At 41.3% G+C, this 17747-nt stretch overlaps 1 protein-coding gene across 3 annotated transcripts in view; it reads left to right on the top strand.

Moving 5' to 3' along the window:
• The window catches only part of nrxn2b (neurexin 2b), a 658484-nt gene that overhangs the window by 366060 nt on the left and 274677 nt on the right, over positions 1-17747 (top strand). For all 3 annotated transcript variants that reach the window (XM_069159139.1, XM_069159138.1, XM_069159137.1), the window contains 2 exons: positions 690-863; positions 5157-5276. In XM_069159139.1, the coding sequence (XP_069015240.1) occupies positions 690-863; positions 5157-5276 (294 nt within the window). The remainder of the gene's footprint in view (positions 1-689; positions 864-5156; positions 5277-17747) is intronic.

Here is a 17747-nt window from a genome sequence, read left to right as displayed (position 1 = left end):
GTCACAGTACACCTGCTCACACACTGGAGCAGTCGCACAGGTTTTCCTGCCCGTGTTGCATAATCAACATCAATTTTCTAAAGATAACTTCAAAATTGCAGCTGTGATTTTTTTTTTTTACCATAATCTTGAAATAGTGAGCTCAGGAGGTCATACAGTGAAAGCATTACAACATTTACAAAATTAGCTATTTATTTATTGACTATATGAAAACCACATCCCCTGAAAGATGTGCTGTGTATATTCCTATTGGGGTATTTTTTTTTAGAATTGGGAATCAAGCCTGGGTTTGGGTCAGATTTATCCATGAATTTAGAATCCATTTCTGAGATGGTTAAACTGTATATATATTCTTCTTTAGCAGTATCCAGCAATGGTCAATTTCCAGAATACTTAAACTACAAATAAAAATGCATGCTATAATGTATGTACATATTCATATATGTACAGTATATATATATATAAAAGGGTCACAGATTTACCTCTGCAATTGAATTGTCATTGTTGTAAGTGGTTATTATATGAATATGTTTAATTATAGTGATATGTTTTAATGGAATGCATTTTGAACTAAAACACCAGTTATTTTGACATTATAGAAGTTAATTAGTAATGGCTATTATTCACAGGTAATCAGAAATTACTATTTTCAACTTCTCACTTGTGGTTATTATGTGTGTGTTTTGCAGGGGAGCTGTACATCGGTGGCGTGACAAAGAACATGTACAGCAATCTGCCCAAACTCATTGCGTCCCGGGACGGGTACCAGGGCTGTCTGGCCTCTGTGGACCTGAATGGGAGACTCCCTGACCTGATCGCAGATGCTCTCCACAGGGTGGGTCAGGTGGAACGAGGCTGCGATGGTGAGTAGGCGAAGCACCTGTTTGTCACATACAGACGGTGGTATACACCAATCAGCCTCAACATTATAATCATTGACAGCTGAACTGAGTGGCATTCATTATCTTGTGACAACAACACCTGTCAAGGAGTGGGATATATTAAACGGTAAGGGACCAATCAGTTCTTGACGTTGATGTGTTGTAAACAGGAAAAAAATGGGTAAGCATAAGGATCTGAGTGACTTCGATAGGGGTCGAATTGTGACGGCTGGACAACTGTGTGAGAACATCTCCAAAACACCAGGTCTTGTGTTAGTTTGTACCTAAAGTAGTCCAAGGAAGGACCACCGGTGAACAGGCATAGGGTCATGGGCACCCGAGGCTCATTGATGCATGTGGGGAGCAAAGGATGGCCCATGTGGTGCATTCCAGCAGGAGAACCACTGTAGGAAAAATTTGCCGAGAACCTCAATGCTGGCTGTGATAGAAAGGAGTCAGAACACACAGTGCAGCATAGCTTGAGCAGACCGCTCAGTAGAGTGTCTACAATAGGCACGTGAGCTGAACTGGACCATGGAGCAACAAAGAAGGTGACCCGCTCTGAGGAACCATGTTGTCTTTTACACCACGTGGACGTCCAGGGGAAAAGACAGCAGCAGGATGCACTCTGTTAAGAAGGGAAGCCGAGAGAATGTTCTCCTGGGAAAACTTGGAGTGTGTGGATGTTACTTTGACACACACCTCCTACCTTAACCCTGTTTCAGACCAAGCTCAGCCCTTCATGGCAACAGTATTCCTTGATGTAAATGCCATTTTTCAGCTGTAGAATGCAGCTCCAAACACTGCAGAAACTGTTCAGGAGTAGCTCAAGGAATGGAGTTCAAAGTGTAGAATAAATCAACAATTCTCTCACCGATGAGTCACTGGGAAAACTCAAACAGCTTTGATTTTAAGTGCTAAAATCCATTGTGTTATACAATTTTCTTGTTGTTAGTGAAACTAATTACTCACAGAAAAAGACAACTTTTTAACAATTACTCATCAAGATTACAAGGATTATAAGGCACACATTTCAACAGTTGAGTTTGTCGTTAAGAGATGGAAATAAAACCTTTCTCTGTTATTATCCACACACATACATTGGACCTGATTCCCCTCTCTTGCCTGATCACACAAAACTGCCACTTAATACAGCTTCTAGTAAAAACCCACCAGCGTGGTAACTCAGGTGCATTTTCCGTGGCTGCTGTTCCCTGATATGCACCAGGAACCACGCCCAAACTCTGTGCAGTCTTTACAGTCTGTCCTCTGTACATCCTCTCCGTTGCCTCATAAAACCTAACGTTATTGTCAGTATGGCTAATCTCAGCAGCGTCACACCCTCATTGACTTTTCCTTCATCAACCTTGCATTTGTCGTATTTTTACCTCTGCTGTGCGTGGTCGGCCGCCGCGTCTCAGGGTCCATGACTCTGATGTTGAGTAATTAATCCTGAGTACAACAGTGGGTTTTGGCTATAGCATTTCCCTCTCCACACACCCCACCCTCAACTCCCTTCTCTGCCATGTCTCAGTGGCATACCGAGCGTCGGAGAGCACAGACTTGATTTCCCCAAGGGCTGCACTGGCCGACTCGATGCAGCACTGATCCAGCTTTCCCCCCCTCCCTCCCTCTTGTTCCCCAACGCTGCTACTTCTGCCAGCCGGCCTTATTACCTGCCCACAGTTACACACCACAATTACTTCGCTCCAAACACAGTTTAAAACTACATTACGTTATCATATCGACTCCTGGAGGCACCTGGAATGGATGTTAATATTAGTTAATGATTGGATGTGCCAGTGAGCTGAGCAGTTGTAATTGACCAGTTTTGAAAGGGTGGACCCTTTTCACAAATGTTAGTATACTGAGTCCTGAGGCTGTTGCAAATCCACGTGTTCCCTTGTTGATATTAAGGGGATACATCAAAAAAGATGTTAAATAGTTATATAATGTTACTCTAATCAAATTCAGAATATGATTTATCACCACTGGCTGGAGAAGCCAAACACATTTTACATCAATTCAGCCAATTACAACTTTCATATTGTGCAGTTTTAGTGGTCATTGATATTTTCAACACTTAAGATCCAGGTACCAAATTGTTGGTTTACTAAAGCAATAACAAGAGTGATGAAGATTACTTTTCCAAAAGCGTCGTAGTCCTTATTTTGGATCAGTGCCAGCGTCCACACCGACTCCGTTCCGAGCTCGTTGTTGACTTGTGGACTGGGGATACGCAGAGTGGTCAGAGGTGGCTGCCGGTCCGGTCTCTCCAGACCTGAGGCCAAACAAAGGCTAGAACAGGGAGCTTGTTCTTGTTGCTCCCCGCTGACTCAGTGGATCACAACAACAGAAAACATGATGGAGGGGTGTGGGGGGGGGGGGGGGGGGGGGGGGGGGCTGAGGCCGAGAGACTTGAAGATAAGATACATAAACAGTGTTGCTGATTCACTGCGGGGAAACGCAAAGAAAACGAAGCCAAAAAATAAAAACAGCAAAAACAAAACAATGAATCTCTTTTCACGTCAACAGACTCTAAATGCAAACGTATGAGCATTTGTAGCAGAGCACACAACAGTTGCAGGGGTTGAATTTAATTTCAAGCTTACTTAAACGGTTTTCTACTCATTTAGAGATTACGTTGGAATACCACCTCCAAAAAAGAAAAGACCAAAATTACAATAATCAGAAGCTTTGGCCAAAATGTTAGTTTCATATTTCATTTTTAAATCAAAACCTCAAACTAATCTCCAATCGAGTGCACAAAGCAGATGTTTCAGTTACAACCAATCTCTTAGGCGAGTACACGGCGGACTGTAGTAAGGGAATAATGTGTGCTCGCTTGTTTTTTTTTTTTTACAGTGATATCATGTTAGCTCTCTCTTTATATTGTTCAGGATTTACCTGAACATTTAGAGCAAACGCAGCAGATGGAATTTTGTGTTCCAACAAAACCCGAAGCACCTAATAACAGGTTCTCAGGCAGCCATGCAAAGGTAATGGGTGGCCAATCAATAGTTTAAAGGAAGAGTTTGATTACATGACATGGCTATTAATTATGACAATATACTTACTTATCTCCTCCAGGGAACATTTTATTAGTGAGTAATTAATGCAGCAATTAGGAACTACTAACACAACAGGTAGACAGAAAGTGGACATTTTGTAACTGAAAGTGAAAACTCTCCTAGTTTTCTTCTTATTTATATTTTCCTTTTTTTATTACAGATTTGGGGGGGGGTCTTTTTTTAATTGGGCCATTTGTAAATGGCACAGTGAGATGTCTGTTTATCTATGCAGAAACAAATTACTCTGGCACTGAACCATGGTCTTTTGAAAATGTCTGTATTTAATTGAGATTTTAATGAGAAAGCCCACCACCACCAAGACAACAGCCACCGCACACACACTTATTTTTAGAACAATCGTCTTGCCTCAGACTTGATCTGCATCCTAATCTTACATCTATCATTCAGCCCTTTTCCCATCTAATTTGGAGAGCAATTATTTGAAATCAGGTTTTCCTGGAAAGAAAACTAATGAAGATCTTGTCTTCCTTCATTTCAATCAGTTGGGTTAGCTTCAATTAACACAGTCAACAGAGACCAAACACTTCTCAGTTCATGTGACAATGCCTGTTGGGTCAATAGTATAATCCAAAGTGGAAATATGGGTTTTCATGCCGTCTGAATAAGTGGCTGAAATTCAACAGTGGAGTTTATAATTGGTGATTTCAGCCATCCCTGACAACAGGAGAGAGTTTACAGTTAAGAGAGCACCCAACACAACAACAAGGACACAAACATGCCGAATGCTTGGTAAGCATCACTTTAACAACAAAGTGAGTAGAAATTATTGGTTCACCAACTCGTAGGTTTAAAATCTATTTTAGAGATGCTAAACTCTTTTCAGCCGCCAACCTTCACCAGCACAGTCAGCTGCAGGCTGCTGAATGTGCTGATTCTCTGTGGGGCTGGCAGTACGAGAAACAGCACTCCTTTGAAATTAAAGGGGGTGCCTGAATGTTAATATCATGTATTGCAAAAATAGAGCCTTTAAATGTATCCTCTGCCGCCATTGCCTGGAGGAGTCGACTGCCAGCAGAGCTGCCTGGGATTTTGCTTCTGGGTCAGATTAAATGCAACAAATACCATAATATACTCCTGATGAGCACATTTCTGTGCATTATGCAACCCTTCACATCAATTTTATTCATTTTTTTTCCCATTATTTTGAATTGAAAACCCCGTTTTGTCTTTATTACGCTGTCAGGACCCAGTACCACCTGTACGGAGGAGTCCTGCTACCATCAGGGGGTGTGTCTCCAGCAGTGGGAGGGCTTCACCTGCGACTGCACCATGACGTCCTACGGAGGCTCGTTTTGCAGCGACCGTAAGTGAACAGTTTTTAATGACCGGTTAGAGCGTGTGGGTGGTGCAGTGATGATAGTTGGAGGTGGACAGCTGGTGTTAGGGCTTACAGTTAAAGCTCCACAGGCAACTCTGCTCCGCTGTTGAAGTGAGAGTCTCCTTATTCTTTGGACAGTTGTTAGTGGTGAGTCCAGCTTTCTCCCACCCAGTTCTAGCTCTTGGAAGCACCATGGAAGACTTATACAGCCTCAGTTTATCATTAAAGCACTGCATATTTACATACATACATAAATGAGCATGAGAGCCTCACAGATCTGACTTATCATTTCTTAAATAAAAAAATGCTTTTATAAATAAGTAGATTTTAACATAGTATTGCTACCAAATTAAATGTCTAAACACTCATTACCTCACCTCGGCAGATCCACACAGAGTGCACTGCACTCACCTTCAAGTGTCAACTATTTGTCACTTGCCATTCTTTGTCAAATCTTGTACAAATCTGAGGTCCTCATGAAATTGGTTCTTGAGCAACTGCTGGCCCCCGCTGTGAGGAAAAGCTGCGATTTAAGCCCTGTGTCCTTGCCATGTGCTCACGTGTGTGGGTGGCTGGCAGGTGGGAAGTGAAAGACGGAAGGTACGAACGGAGGAAGGGGGAAAGAGTTTTATCCCAGATGTGGTGTTTATTTAATGTTTTTCAGTGTTTCTCTCCCAGGCTGACAGGATGTGTTTATTCTAATATGATTGTGGTTAATGCTTTTTCTGAGGGCCCAGTGTTAAGCTAAAGTCTAAACATTTGCATAGATATTGCTTTGGTGTGAACTACCTTCATTGAAAAGATTTTTATCTTTGTCATAATGTTCCCTAAACATTGCAAATTACCTACTAAATCAATATAAATACCCTGACCTGTTGTCAGAGACCTGCAACTTAAAACATGCAACTGCAGCTCCAACAAACCTGCTGTAAGCTTTGATTCATGTTTCATTATTCCTTAACATGAGCTGAATTTCAGTGTTATTTTAATGACATGCTTCATGTTTTTAAGTGTTAATTTAACAGGTGACTCTTTATTAGGTACTGCCCCATCTCATTAGCAACAATGTTCAGCTCTTTCAAAGTAAAACTAAAACACGTGTTAAGATAAATGTGTATTGTTGTGTGTCTGTTGCAGAGCTCAGCTTGGTAACATAGGGCTTATGTCCAATTAGCATTCAGCACTCTTCACAGGTTTGATTTAAACAGGGGCAGAGGCAGGGTGACAGGCTAATAGACTTGTTTGCATAAGTCTTTGTTTGCTTATGAAGTGGTGGGAGCTGAGTTAAGCTGTATCACCCTCACCTTCTCTTCTGTTTTTTTTAAAACCTCCCTGTGTCTCATTTGCGATAGAGTTCATATTTGATTGTTGTGCTGTTATGTCGGCTGCCATGTCAGATATACAGAATAAGACTGGGCATGACAGTGAGGTGCTGATTAGCAAGGTGTTTTTTTGGGATTTTGGAAGTCTCAAGCAAAGAGAAGGCGATAATAGCTGCTCTGTTGGCATGACAGCTATGCGAAGATAAGCAGAGATGCTTTGCTCCTTGAGAGAGGAGAGCAGATGGTGAGAAGAGAAAAGGAGAGAGGTGCTGATTCCTGTGTTTTGACTTGTTGCCTGTGGGGAACGGTGGCAGGTTTACCGTGCTGGTTGCAGATATGACAGGTAGAAGTGAGTGGAAACAACATGAGTTCTGTGGAGAGATTCTGGATGCTGGTGTCTGTTTTGTGAGCGTGTGCAATAGTGGAGGGAAGGACTTCCCCAGCAGCCTGATAAAATGTTTTGTAAAACTGCACACAAAAAAAGAAGCATTCAAGTGGAACAACTACCAGTCTGCATTACATCGGGCCTTGTTAAGCATTCAGCTCTAAATTGTAAGACATGGAAATCTCCGACATGAGACCATCAACACCGACATCGGTTTTCATCTTTTTTGTCTGAGCACATCTGATTGTAGTTGTATGTGTCAAATGGCTGCTGGTTAAAGTTCACTCACCCCTGCTAGAAGTATTTTGCAACTTCTGTCGGTTGTTTTATTCAATGAGGGGTTGCCATACTGTAGTATCACACATTTACGACATCTGAGAGAAGAGCCAGCACCTCTAATCTGCTGATGACACAGTTTTAGAAAAAAATAATTAACATCTAAATGTGGCTAATTAAAATACAACTCATTTTTCTTCTAAATTGAAGTGCAAATTTGATCAAATTGCATGTTAAACAGCTTAAAAATGACATCTATGAACACAGTTCTATGCATTTGATGTTGTTTACATACAGTATATATTTTTCTAAATGTGCTAACAAACAGTATGTCAGCCACTTCCAAGTGTGCATGCAGTATAGTTGATGTCCTTTCTCTCCTCACAACAGCTGCACATGTTCTGACCTGCCTTCCGTCATCATTTCTGACACCCTGGAACATTGAAACAAACAACATCTCTTGACCTTGAGGGCTCTCCCTCAGTCCAACTTTCGAGAAAACTGCATCGTCTTCTCTTCCTTCTCTTTATGCTTCCTTACCTCTCGCCGTACAAACAGCTTTGTCTCCTTGAAGCTTTGCACTGAATCACCATTTCTTTCTGAACATGCCAGCCTTCACAGAATTTTCCTTGAATCGGCTCTGAAAACCAAGGTAGGACTTATTAAATTGGGTAACGTGTCTATAAAACCGATCCTCCAGATTTGAAGATCTATAAACATATTTGTGTTTGTCCTGGACGCAGAGGACTTTCAGTTTTACCTCAAAACCCCATCGATAGGGTTACGCTCTGTTGCTCTCCGCTGTGAAATTGCTTTCGCCTTTTCTCTGCCCTTGATTTGTTTCCTGCATATCGAGGTTGATCGTTTTCAAAGGGTTTAAATCCTTTGTTTTGCTGTGTCATAGAAATCCTATAGCATGGATCCTGCTTCCGCCTGCGTGAATAATGAGAATGAGGCCAGCACAAACAGGTGTATGGGCTGCATCGCTTTGTAGCTTTCTAAAAGGTTTGGATGTCATCAAACGAAGGGACAGAAATAGGCCCAGTAAAAATGAATCACAAAGAACCAGTGTGCCACGTGGTCACACTCTTTATCTCCCACTGTGCAAAATACAGTGTGTGGATACAGTACACACACACTCACACTCACACCATCTGCGTCACAGGTCACACACTAGATTCACTAAAAAAAGAGATGGATAATCAACTTCTTTTTGCTCTGAAAATAGAACATAAACTTGAATAGAGCGAATGGCACTGCTTTTCTCTCTCTGTAGGGATTAAAAACATAATTATTACAATAATGACTGCCAGCGCTGTATTTGTGAAAGAATGTTCTTCCATCATCGACCAAACATGAATGGGCTTTGGGTGTAGGGTCAGTGTATGAGTGTTCCTAAACGTGTGGACTACCCTGCTCTAATATGCCTGCTAAAGAAATACAAATGAAACACAAGTGAAAACACACATTCACACAACTGCAGTTCGGTATAGCCATACTAACAGATTTAGAGGGTTGTAATAGAGCAAAAGCTTAAGAGTAATTTCCTCAGTTTATGCCCAGAGTCATTTGTTCTACTCTGGGTGGAAAGGTTGTCAAAATCATTGACATAACAGTAATTATTTATGAGTGCAGATTCACAGTTCAGTGGAGGAGATATTACACACACACGCACGCACGCACGCACGCACGCACACATGCACACACACACACACACACACTCAGAAAAGATTTAATATTTCATACCAGATAAACTGAAGTATTTTTTTCTCTACTGGATTTTATGACCTGTTGGACGTCAGCCAATCATATCTACCACCTGAGATATAATGAAGGTTAACTCATCGTCTAAAGCTTCAGACTACATGTTACCATTTTCTTTGCATATTTGATGCAATAAATCTTGTTCAGCCAAAGCAGCTGCTGAATGAAGTGTTGTGCTTCCAAAGGAGTTTTAGTGTCACATTCATTTTTTTTTTTTTAATACTATCACAGGTCTCTCTATTCTACCAAGAATTAAAGGTATGTAATACTACAACTACATTGAACTAATAATGTATTTCATCGGAACATCTTTTGATTTTTGGATTGTATCCCGGTTTACTATTGCTTGTGTCCCTTTGTCACAAACTCGATGCCCAGAGACAAGGACAGGGGACAAAGTAAAGTCTGACACGAGATGCTGGCATCTAAAAAAGGGTTTATCTATGATAATGACGATGAAGCTGAAATGGCGGTTTTAGTGGTGTTGTTATTGATTTGTTCATTTGGAAAAAGCTTTGCTTTCAGGATGTCCACTCACAGTTTAGAAAAGGTCTGCTCACAAAAGGTGTTTATTTGAAAATAGCATATTGCAAATTTTTATTCGTTTTTCTAAGTGACATTGATGTGTTGAAAAGACATTTGACACTGTAGACTTTTATATTAATCCTGAGTGCAATACAGGACTAAAGTTTGTGTTCAAGGAAATCACTTCTGAGAGGTTCTTCATCGGCATTCCTGGATTGAAAAAAACTGTCTTACTCATTTTTGCCCATCCACAAATCATACTCCACTGTAAACTTATTTTTTTACTGGCATTCCTTATTTATGAGTGTCCACTTGTTAAGAAAAGACACCACTAAGGAAGCCTTGCAGTCTGATTGGCAGAAAGTTGATAGTGGAAGTGATCACCATAGCCCAAGGTTAACCCTGTTTCCTTTCACTCTCTGATAAAGGGAGACTCTAACGCTGCTGAATCTCGCTCAATACAATTGTCAGGTTTTTCCATACCAATCTTTCTGAGCAGTGCAACAGTTCAATCTGCGGTGGGTATGTTTGTGTATCTATGTTTGTGGAGAAGCTCTCGATTTGTAGAATAGTATTGTTTGCACCTTTTCAGTGACCCCTTCTTTTGGTTGGTTTACTCCGACCGTCCTACCGTACAGGACTCAGGAGAGGGGGGCAGGGGATGCTGATATATGAAATGCTGCTCGAAGGAACGATCAGGAACAAATGAAATTGGTCTGTTGTATTCATCTTTTTCCACCCAACAGTAGTCTACAGACTTTGCCTCTGCTGCCTCATTGAAAGGAGAGTGCTTTCCACCAGTATTTTCGACCAGATGTGTCGCTTCTATTCTCATTACCAGTCGGAATTTTTGGTGTATTTGCTGTGACACTGAAAAGCACGTCGCATTCGATTGGAACTGAGTGTTGTTTCTCATACTGTAACACTACGTTTGTGCACACAGATGCATTTATGGAACAACAATAGAAACAAAAAAAGCTGCCTTGCACCCCTTATTGCACACATACACATACACACACGCACACACACACACACACACACACACACACACACACACACACACAAACAGAACCACACCACAGAGCATTTGTTATTCAGCAGCAGCCTGCAGTGATTGACTGGTCTATTTGTCTCTGCGTAGCGTATAAGTGGGCCACTTGGTATTCTGCCTTATTCATCTGGAACCAACTCAGACAGAGATGCTGTGTAAGTGCGTGTGGTACGAGGGCTTTGTTTCTCTCTCCGTCTTTCATTCTCTGTTTATGTGAGTGAGAGAAGAAACAAGATGGAGAGGGACGGAACGGGAGAGAGGGATCCTGTGAAGAGAGGTTGCATCTGTGCAAGTCTTTGTTTGACTGTATGCAGTAAAGCTGGGCGTTAGCACAACCCGTGCATGTGTACAATGAGTCCAGCTGCCAGTGCACCGCGCTCTTGGGCGTATTAATTGAGCAAGTGTGTTTGCAGCGCTTCTGATTTCAATCTGCGATCGGATCAGATTTAATCTGATTGGAAATTTGCTGATACTACGTCCCGTCCACCGATAGCCGTAACCTGACTGCACCACAGATCTGTCAATCAAACAGACACCACCCCGAAAACACTGCTTTTTGAAGCTTACTGTGTAATTGATGACGGGATTGTTTGCAGATGGAGAAGGAGTGACTTTAGCTAGCAAAACTGAAATATGAGTGTTTATGGAGCCGGAGGCGTTTTGAAGCCACCCTCTAGCGGCACTTTGTGGTATTGCAGCTAAAGGCACTTCTGCATCGGACACACGTTTTAGACCCGGAAGCTATTTCCACTTTTATATGCAGTCATTGTCTGCTCCACACCAGTAATCACTTTCAATTACAGAAAAAACAACAAAAAAAATCAAATCTTTCCAATCAGCTTGCAAAAAAGTAAAGCATCAGATAGTCATGATTAACAGTTACTGTTGGACATGTTGGAAAATGCTGCTACTCTGCATTTAGTTCAGGAATGCGTGGGCACAAATCATGGCAGACTTTAAACTACTTTGCACCTTCATCTGGAAACTTAACATTATTATTGTATCTATGTTTGAGTATGCATTAACTGCAGCTCTTTATTTATCGAGTCCTTTATTTATTTCATGCAAGCGCCCTAACTTTAAGTAAATTGACTGCAACATTTTAAAGGACTAAATGCAGCTCACTAAGAGTTGTACTTCTTGCTTTTGCTAGCCTACTGTTAATGCTTGATAAGCTTGATAGGTTTCAACAGGCATCGGCCACGTCAAGCCCCTCTCGCCATCTCTGCTCACCAAACTTTAATGAAACCCGATGACTGAAATGCATTCACGCTCATCCTCTCCCGAGACTCTACAGGTGATCATTTGCTTCGCACGTCGCTTCAGATGTAAAAAAAAAAGATAAAAAAAAACAACAACAGAGAAACAAAAATCAAAGAAGGGCTACTTGTCTCTAGGGCAAAACAGAATCACTGTGTGTGTAATGCACTTGGTTCAGGCTTAACATCGATTGTCAGGCCGCTTGCTGTGATGAAGGTCACACTGGCTTCAACATGGACTCAGTGCTCAACACAGCATGGATCAGGACAGACTTAAGGGAAGGCTTTAGCCCTCTAAGATTCTCATCACCAGTTGAAATCACTCAGCCTAAACTCAGGAGGAATGAGTAAGTAGAGCTGCAAACCTTTCAGAGAAAAAAAAAAATCTCCCCTGAAACCTTCTGATCCAATAAGGGAAATCAACAGTTTTTACCCAAGAACCCAACTGAGAGAAAGACGAGTACGGGCCCACATAAAAGCCAACTAATGGAAGGTGTCTAGACTAGATTGTTGCGCCTATTCTCTATAACACTCTCATTTATGTCCAGATTCGGTATTCATTCCTCCCGCCATCTTCTCTCTGCACTGTTTGACAGCCGGCCCCAAAGTGCTGCTGTCCAGACCTAGCAATTAAGTGCCACCTCATTAGGCCAGAAACACAGTGTGAATCCTGAATAATTACTTGATGTTCTTCTTTTAATACCCATAAATACACACACACACATGCACGCACGCACGCACACACACACACACACACACACACACACACAGACACAGCAAGCTCCCTCACTGCTTTTCAGTGGCGGGCTGGTTTAGAAATGAGATGGAGAGGGACCAGGGAGGTTGCAGTTATCTTCCTATTTGCAGACACTGGGACTGAAAGCATGGGCAGAGGAATGAAAGTTTGGATGGAAAGCACTGGAAAGAAGAGAGTGCAAGTGAGTAATGAAATAGTGTTTGGGCATGCAAAGGCAATTTTGGCTTCCCAAAAAAGAGGGCAGCGCTAAGCCCATTGGACTTTAGAAGTCACCATGTCAAGAGCTTGAAGGGGATTGGTTGAGGGTGGATGGCCACACTCTGGCCTGTGGTGCTGAGGGCGGTGGGTGTAAGTAATAGCTTGGCTTAGATGGAAATTATGTGTTTGCTGTACTGGTCAACAGACTAGAACATGTTTCCAGTGCTAATTGAAAATTTCAATCAATGTGCCACTTTTCAAAGCCAAAAGAACAGGTGCAGTAGATGATAACACAAATATCTCATAGATAAGGTAAATGTGGTGAATTAAAAACAGCAGTAATTAACTATTCCCTAATCAGTTTAGCTTTGTTATATCACTTTATCATATATGTGTGTATATATATATATATATATATATATATGATGAAGGTCTGTTTTCCTGTGAGCAGTAAAGCTAAACGTCTGCTTGTGTCTTTGGGTAGAAACACCGGAAAGTCTCCTTTGGTCTTGGTGAGGTTTTGTTTTGTGTCAAAGCAGTGCAGATTTTTCTCTCCCTTTTTGGTTTTAATTAAAGATTTCATGAAACCACAATGTGCATTAAAGCACAACTAATGGGGCTTAGTAATTGCATAGAAACCACTCCAGCCACTTACAACCATTATCAAAAGCCTTTTACTGTACTCTGGAATAAGAACGAGAGTTCAAACATATATTGTGTGAGTGCATGTGTGTGCTTGTGTGTGTGTGTGTGTGTGTGTGTGTGTGTGTGTGCGTGTGTGTGTGCGTACGTGCGTGCGTGTGTGTGTGTGCACGGTCTTGTGTGGACATGGTATAGAAAATCAAAATATAAAAAGGGTGAAAAACAGGAAAAATCGATCAGTTTTAACTGATGTTCAGTTCACACATTTCATGTTAGTCAGTTCCTGTGTTTACTCTTCGTGAAAAGCAGCATTTCACATCTGATTAAAGGGTGACAGAGGGATGGATTTTCACAAAACTACTCCCGTGTTGTTCCAACCCCATTACAGAGTAAATACAAAAAAAAAAAAATCCATCTGTCCCATCCCAATCCCGGAAGACTGACACGTTTTGCACGGGTCAGGTGGTTGCAAGCAACCAACAACCAGAGCAGACAAAAAAATGATAGAAAAAATATAATATATGCTAGTAGAACTGCATATATAAAAACAGACCGTTCGCTATTATGATTGCCTCTTCGCCAGCTCCCACTGACTTTTGTTTCCATGTTCTTCTAGTCACATGACAAACGGGGCAATGGGGCAATTGACTACGATCCCACAATGTCAGCCTCCGCCCCGGACCTGATTGAATTCAGTGGTGCAAATGCACTTCCAAATACCACGCACACCTTCTGCAATCAAACTCATGTAAACATGACTCTGACAGATGCACTTTGTGTGTGTGTGTGTGTGTGTTTGATGCATTTTGAAGGTAACCACAGATTCAGCAGGACATAAACAGAAGTCTATCAAAGGCAGGTGCTAAAAGCCATTCCACCGTCCCATTTACACTTATTTGGAATAAGGAAGTAAAACTCTGTTGCATTGTACATTAGGAATAAATGAGGAGTTGGCACAGCAACCGTTTAGCTGTGCCCTAATTTCATTACACATAAGGTTGGAAAAGATGCTCATCTTTAGAGGGAGATATGATCTTCGCTGGCGTAAATGACAGCTGCTCTACAAAATGATGCACAGTTTATAATTGTTGGTCCTGACGACCACAAATAATAACTAGTGCTTTCGGGATGGCTGCTTCCCAAAATATACTAAATATCGCATAATACTGTCGATACATGAGATTTGATTGGAGGAATGGTCCTATATTAGGCAGTCAAATTGTCTCTTTCTCTTCCTCTGTTTCTCCTGTGCTTGATTGCCTTCCTACACACACACACACACACACACACACACACACACACACACCTGCGAACACACAAGGAACTCAGCTGAGAATGTCAATGTTTCCTCAGGGCATTAGCACAGAGGGAGACCTTTACTCAAGTTGACATGGTAGATCATCAGGACTGGCACGTAAACGCACACGCATGCCCCCCCCCCCCCACACACACACACACACGCACGCACGCACACACACCCTCCCTCCTTGTATTTATCCTTGTGGGGGTTGAGCTGTCAATAAGTTGAGCTGACAGTCTCCTCTTCACCTTGTCTTTCTTCTGCATCCTGTCCTCTTCCTCAACTCCTCTCCCTCCCTGCCCTTTATTTCCTGTTCAACTCCTTTTACTCTCTTGCCCTCTGCTGCTCCCTGTAGGCTGAGGGAATGTTACTGGTAACATGACTGAAGCATTTAAAACATGACAAAAGTTCGGCATTAATTTAAGATGTTAAATTGAGTGTGGTATTCAAGCGTGACCCTCAAAAAGTATCAGGATGAAAATATCAACAAAGTTTGTATATTATTGGCTTTAATTTCATGTCCGCAAGTGTGCAACAAGAATCCTTCTCATAAAACACTATATTTGCCATATTTGGAGGAGTCAGCCTTATAACTTAGTGTTCCCCCATTTGTATACTCCAGAAATCTTTAAAATACAACAGCATGGATTAAATAACTGATTTGTCTAAGATGCTTTGTAATACACATTGAACTAATTTTGTTAAAAACAAGTGTGAGTATGCATTTAAATAAATATTTAAAAAAAAAAAAACAGTTGTAAATCTGAACGTGTTCAACTCCTCAATTGATTCTGGAGCCAAAGAAATCAAACAAAGCCAAAGTACTCATCTGTTTAGGAAAATTAATACAGATTGAGGTTGTTGTTGAAAGAAGCAATCTCCTTGCACCACATGTCAGTGCACACTTATGGCGAATCTTTTATTTGCACACGCTCCAGAAATAACAATTGATTATGTGTTAGCAAGCAGTTTAAAATGGGTTTTGAAAATATGTACTTCATCTGAAGCCAAAATTTAACTCCTTAGACTTAGACTCCCCCTGCAATACCTCTTTATAAAAGGAAATGAAAAATCAATGGCATGGATGGCTGCTGATGGAGCAGCAGCAAGTTGTCTGTGTTTGTGTAAGAAGCCACACTATACAACAGATCCTGTCTTATTCTTTGGCTGCATCCACTCACTGACATTATAATGCAGTTAGGCTAATCACAGTTTTATTTTCTGTAAATTTTGTGCAAAAGAATATGAATCAATCTCTCTTGCTCTTTAAATCACTCTTTAAATCGACACATGTGGTTGGCCTTGATGCATATATTTGTCTTGGGCTCCTCCCCTCAAATGCCTTCTACCTTTGACACTTTTGAGAATAATGCAAATATAGAATAGGTGTAAGTGATTGGTAGGATTTACCATATATATGAACATAATTCGATAAGGCTGTGACTCAGAACCTTAAGTGCAAAAGGTGGGAAGATTGTATCTACACCTAATGCTATCATTAAGATGTGTGAGGCAATATTAATCACACATTATACAATCAAATTGAAACTGTGCATTAGAAGACCTGTGCTGAGATCATACATTACAGATTGACTGCTCTGGCTTTATTTGCACCTGTGACAGTAAAGCCGTGGCACATGTTTGCCGAAGTGAACCTGGACATTAAAGGTAACTTACTAGCAGGCGGGCGGCTCCAGTGTATACTATGAAATGTAATCCCGCCGGTGCCGCAGGGGATGCACGCTCTCAAAGTATATTCATAGAAATCAGGAGCATCAGTGTAGTGCAAACTGACTCCCACCTGAGCATCGGCTCTTACATTTTGTACTCACATCTTCTTCTCTGTCCCCCGGCCAGTAATGGAACTGCCCGAGCGGAAATGCAGTGGCCATTTTAAAGCAGACCTGAATCTGTTGCCTAGTGAGGTGATAAATGATGGTGGCCAAAGAGGGTGATGAATCAGAAATATCTCTCACTCCCCTTCCCTTAAGAATTAATCCACGCTGATGTGCATTTCAGTGTGTAAATTCAAGCTGTGATGTTTTAATAGATTTTTCCCCTCTAGCTTATTGGCAGTATTTTTGTTTTTTTGTTCTTAAAACCTCGGGTTACATTTTATATCATGTTGTTATTAGGGTGTCAAGGGAGAGATTTTATTGATATTTTTTTTTCTGTATTTTAAAGAAAAAAGTATTTTTTTTTTATTTACTGCTGTGAGAGACCTGCATTATAAAGTCTAATCTTCAGTGTGTGTGCCCCACTGTATGCGCCCCATTGACTCAACTCACAGCTTTTGATGTGATGGAGATATGTGGACACGATGTATGTGCTTGTATGCTCCCCCCGCATGTGTTTGATGCAGTCTCTCCACATCATTGCTGCATTTCAGTGTCTTTGATTCCTGTACTCTGACGGATGACATGGGGACGGACCAAGTACAGATGAGAGCAACCAAGAGAAAGAGAGGATAAAAAGATGCAGACAGAAACAGAAGCAGAGAGAGCGATGGCACTCTTTTCAAAGCCCCCCCCCTCCTTGGCTGTCGAGGGAAACTTTGACTTTCACAGTTGGAATGTATAATGAAGTCAGCCTTCTCTTTCCCTTCTAAAACCAGTCTCATCACTATCTAACAAGAGAAGCTTTGCATTTTATCACCTTATTTGTATATTTTCCGTTCCGATCCTTATAGACAGTGACTCAGATTTTGTTAGGCATCAGTAATAGTGTCTGATTTTATCTGATGCTTCCAAGGAAAATCACGATCAATAATGTACCAATGCAGAATCCCAAAGCTGCACCAAATCAAACATAGATCAATGTATTAATTGACCCCTCACTGCATCTCTCTTTGGACATTCTTCCAAGTTAATCAAGTAAAATAACATATTACACATTATATATTACATAAGAAATGAAATCCACACAGCAGTATACACAGAGCAAGCCCACCTCTGGTAGTAGGAAATAGTTAATAATT

This window comes from Embiotoca jacksoni, unplaced genomic scaffold (genome assembly GCF_022577435.1).
Source record: "Embiotoca jacksoni isolate LCO1_2020_lvr unplaced genomic scaffold, fEmbJac1.0.p SCAF_24, whole genome shotgun sequence".
In the NCBI taxonomy this organism is placed as follows: domain Eukaryota; kingdom Metazoa; phylum Chordata; class Actinopteri; family Embiotocidae; genus Embiotoca; species Embiotoca jacksoni.
This window is presented reverse-complemented; position numbering and strand designations above follow the sequence as displayed.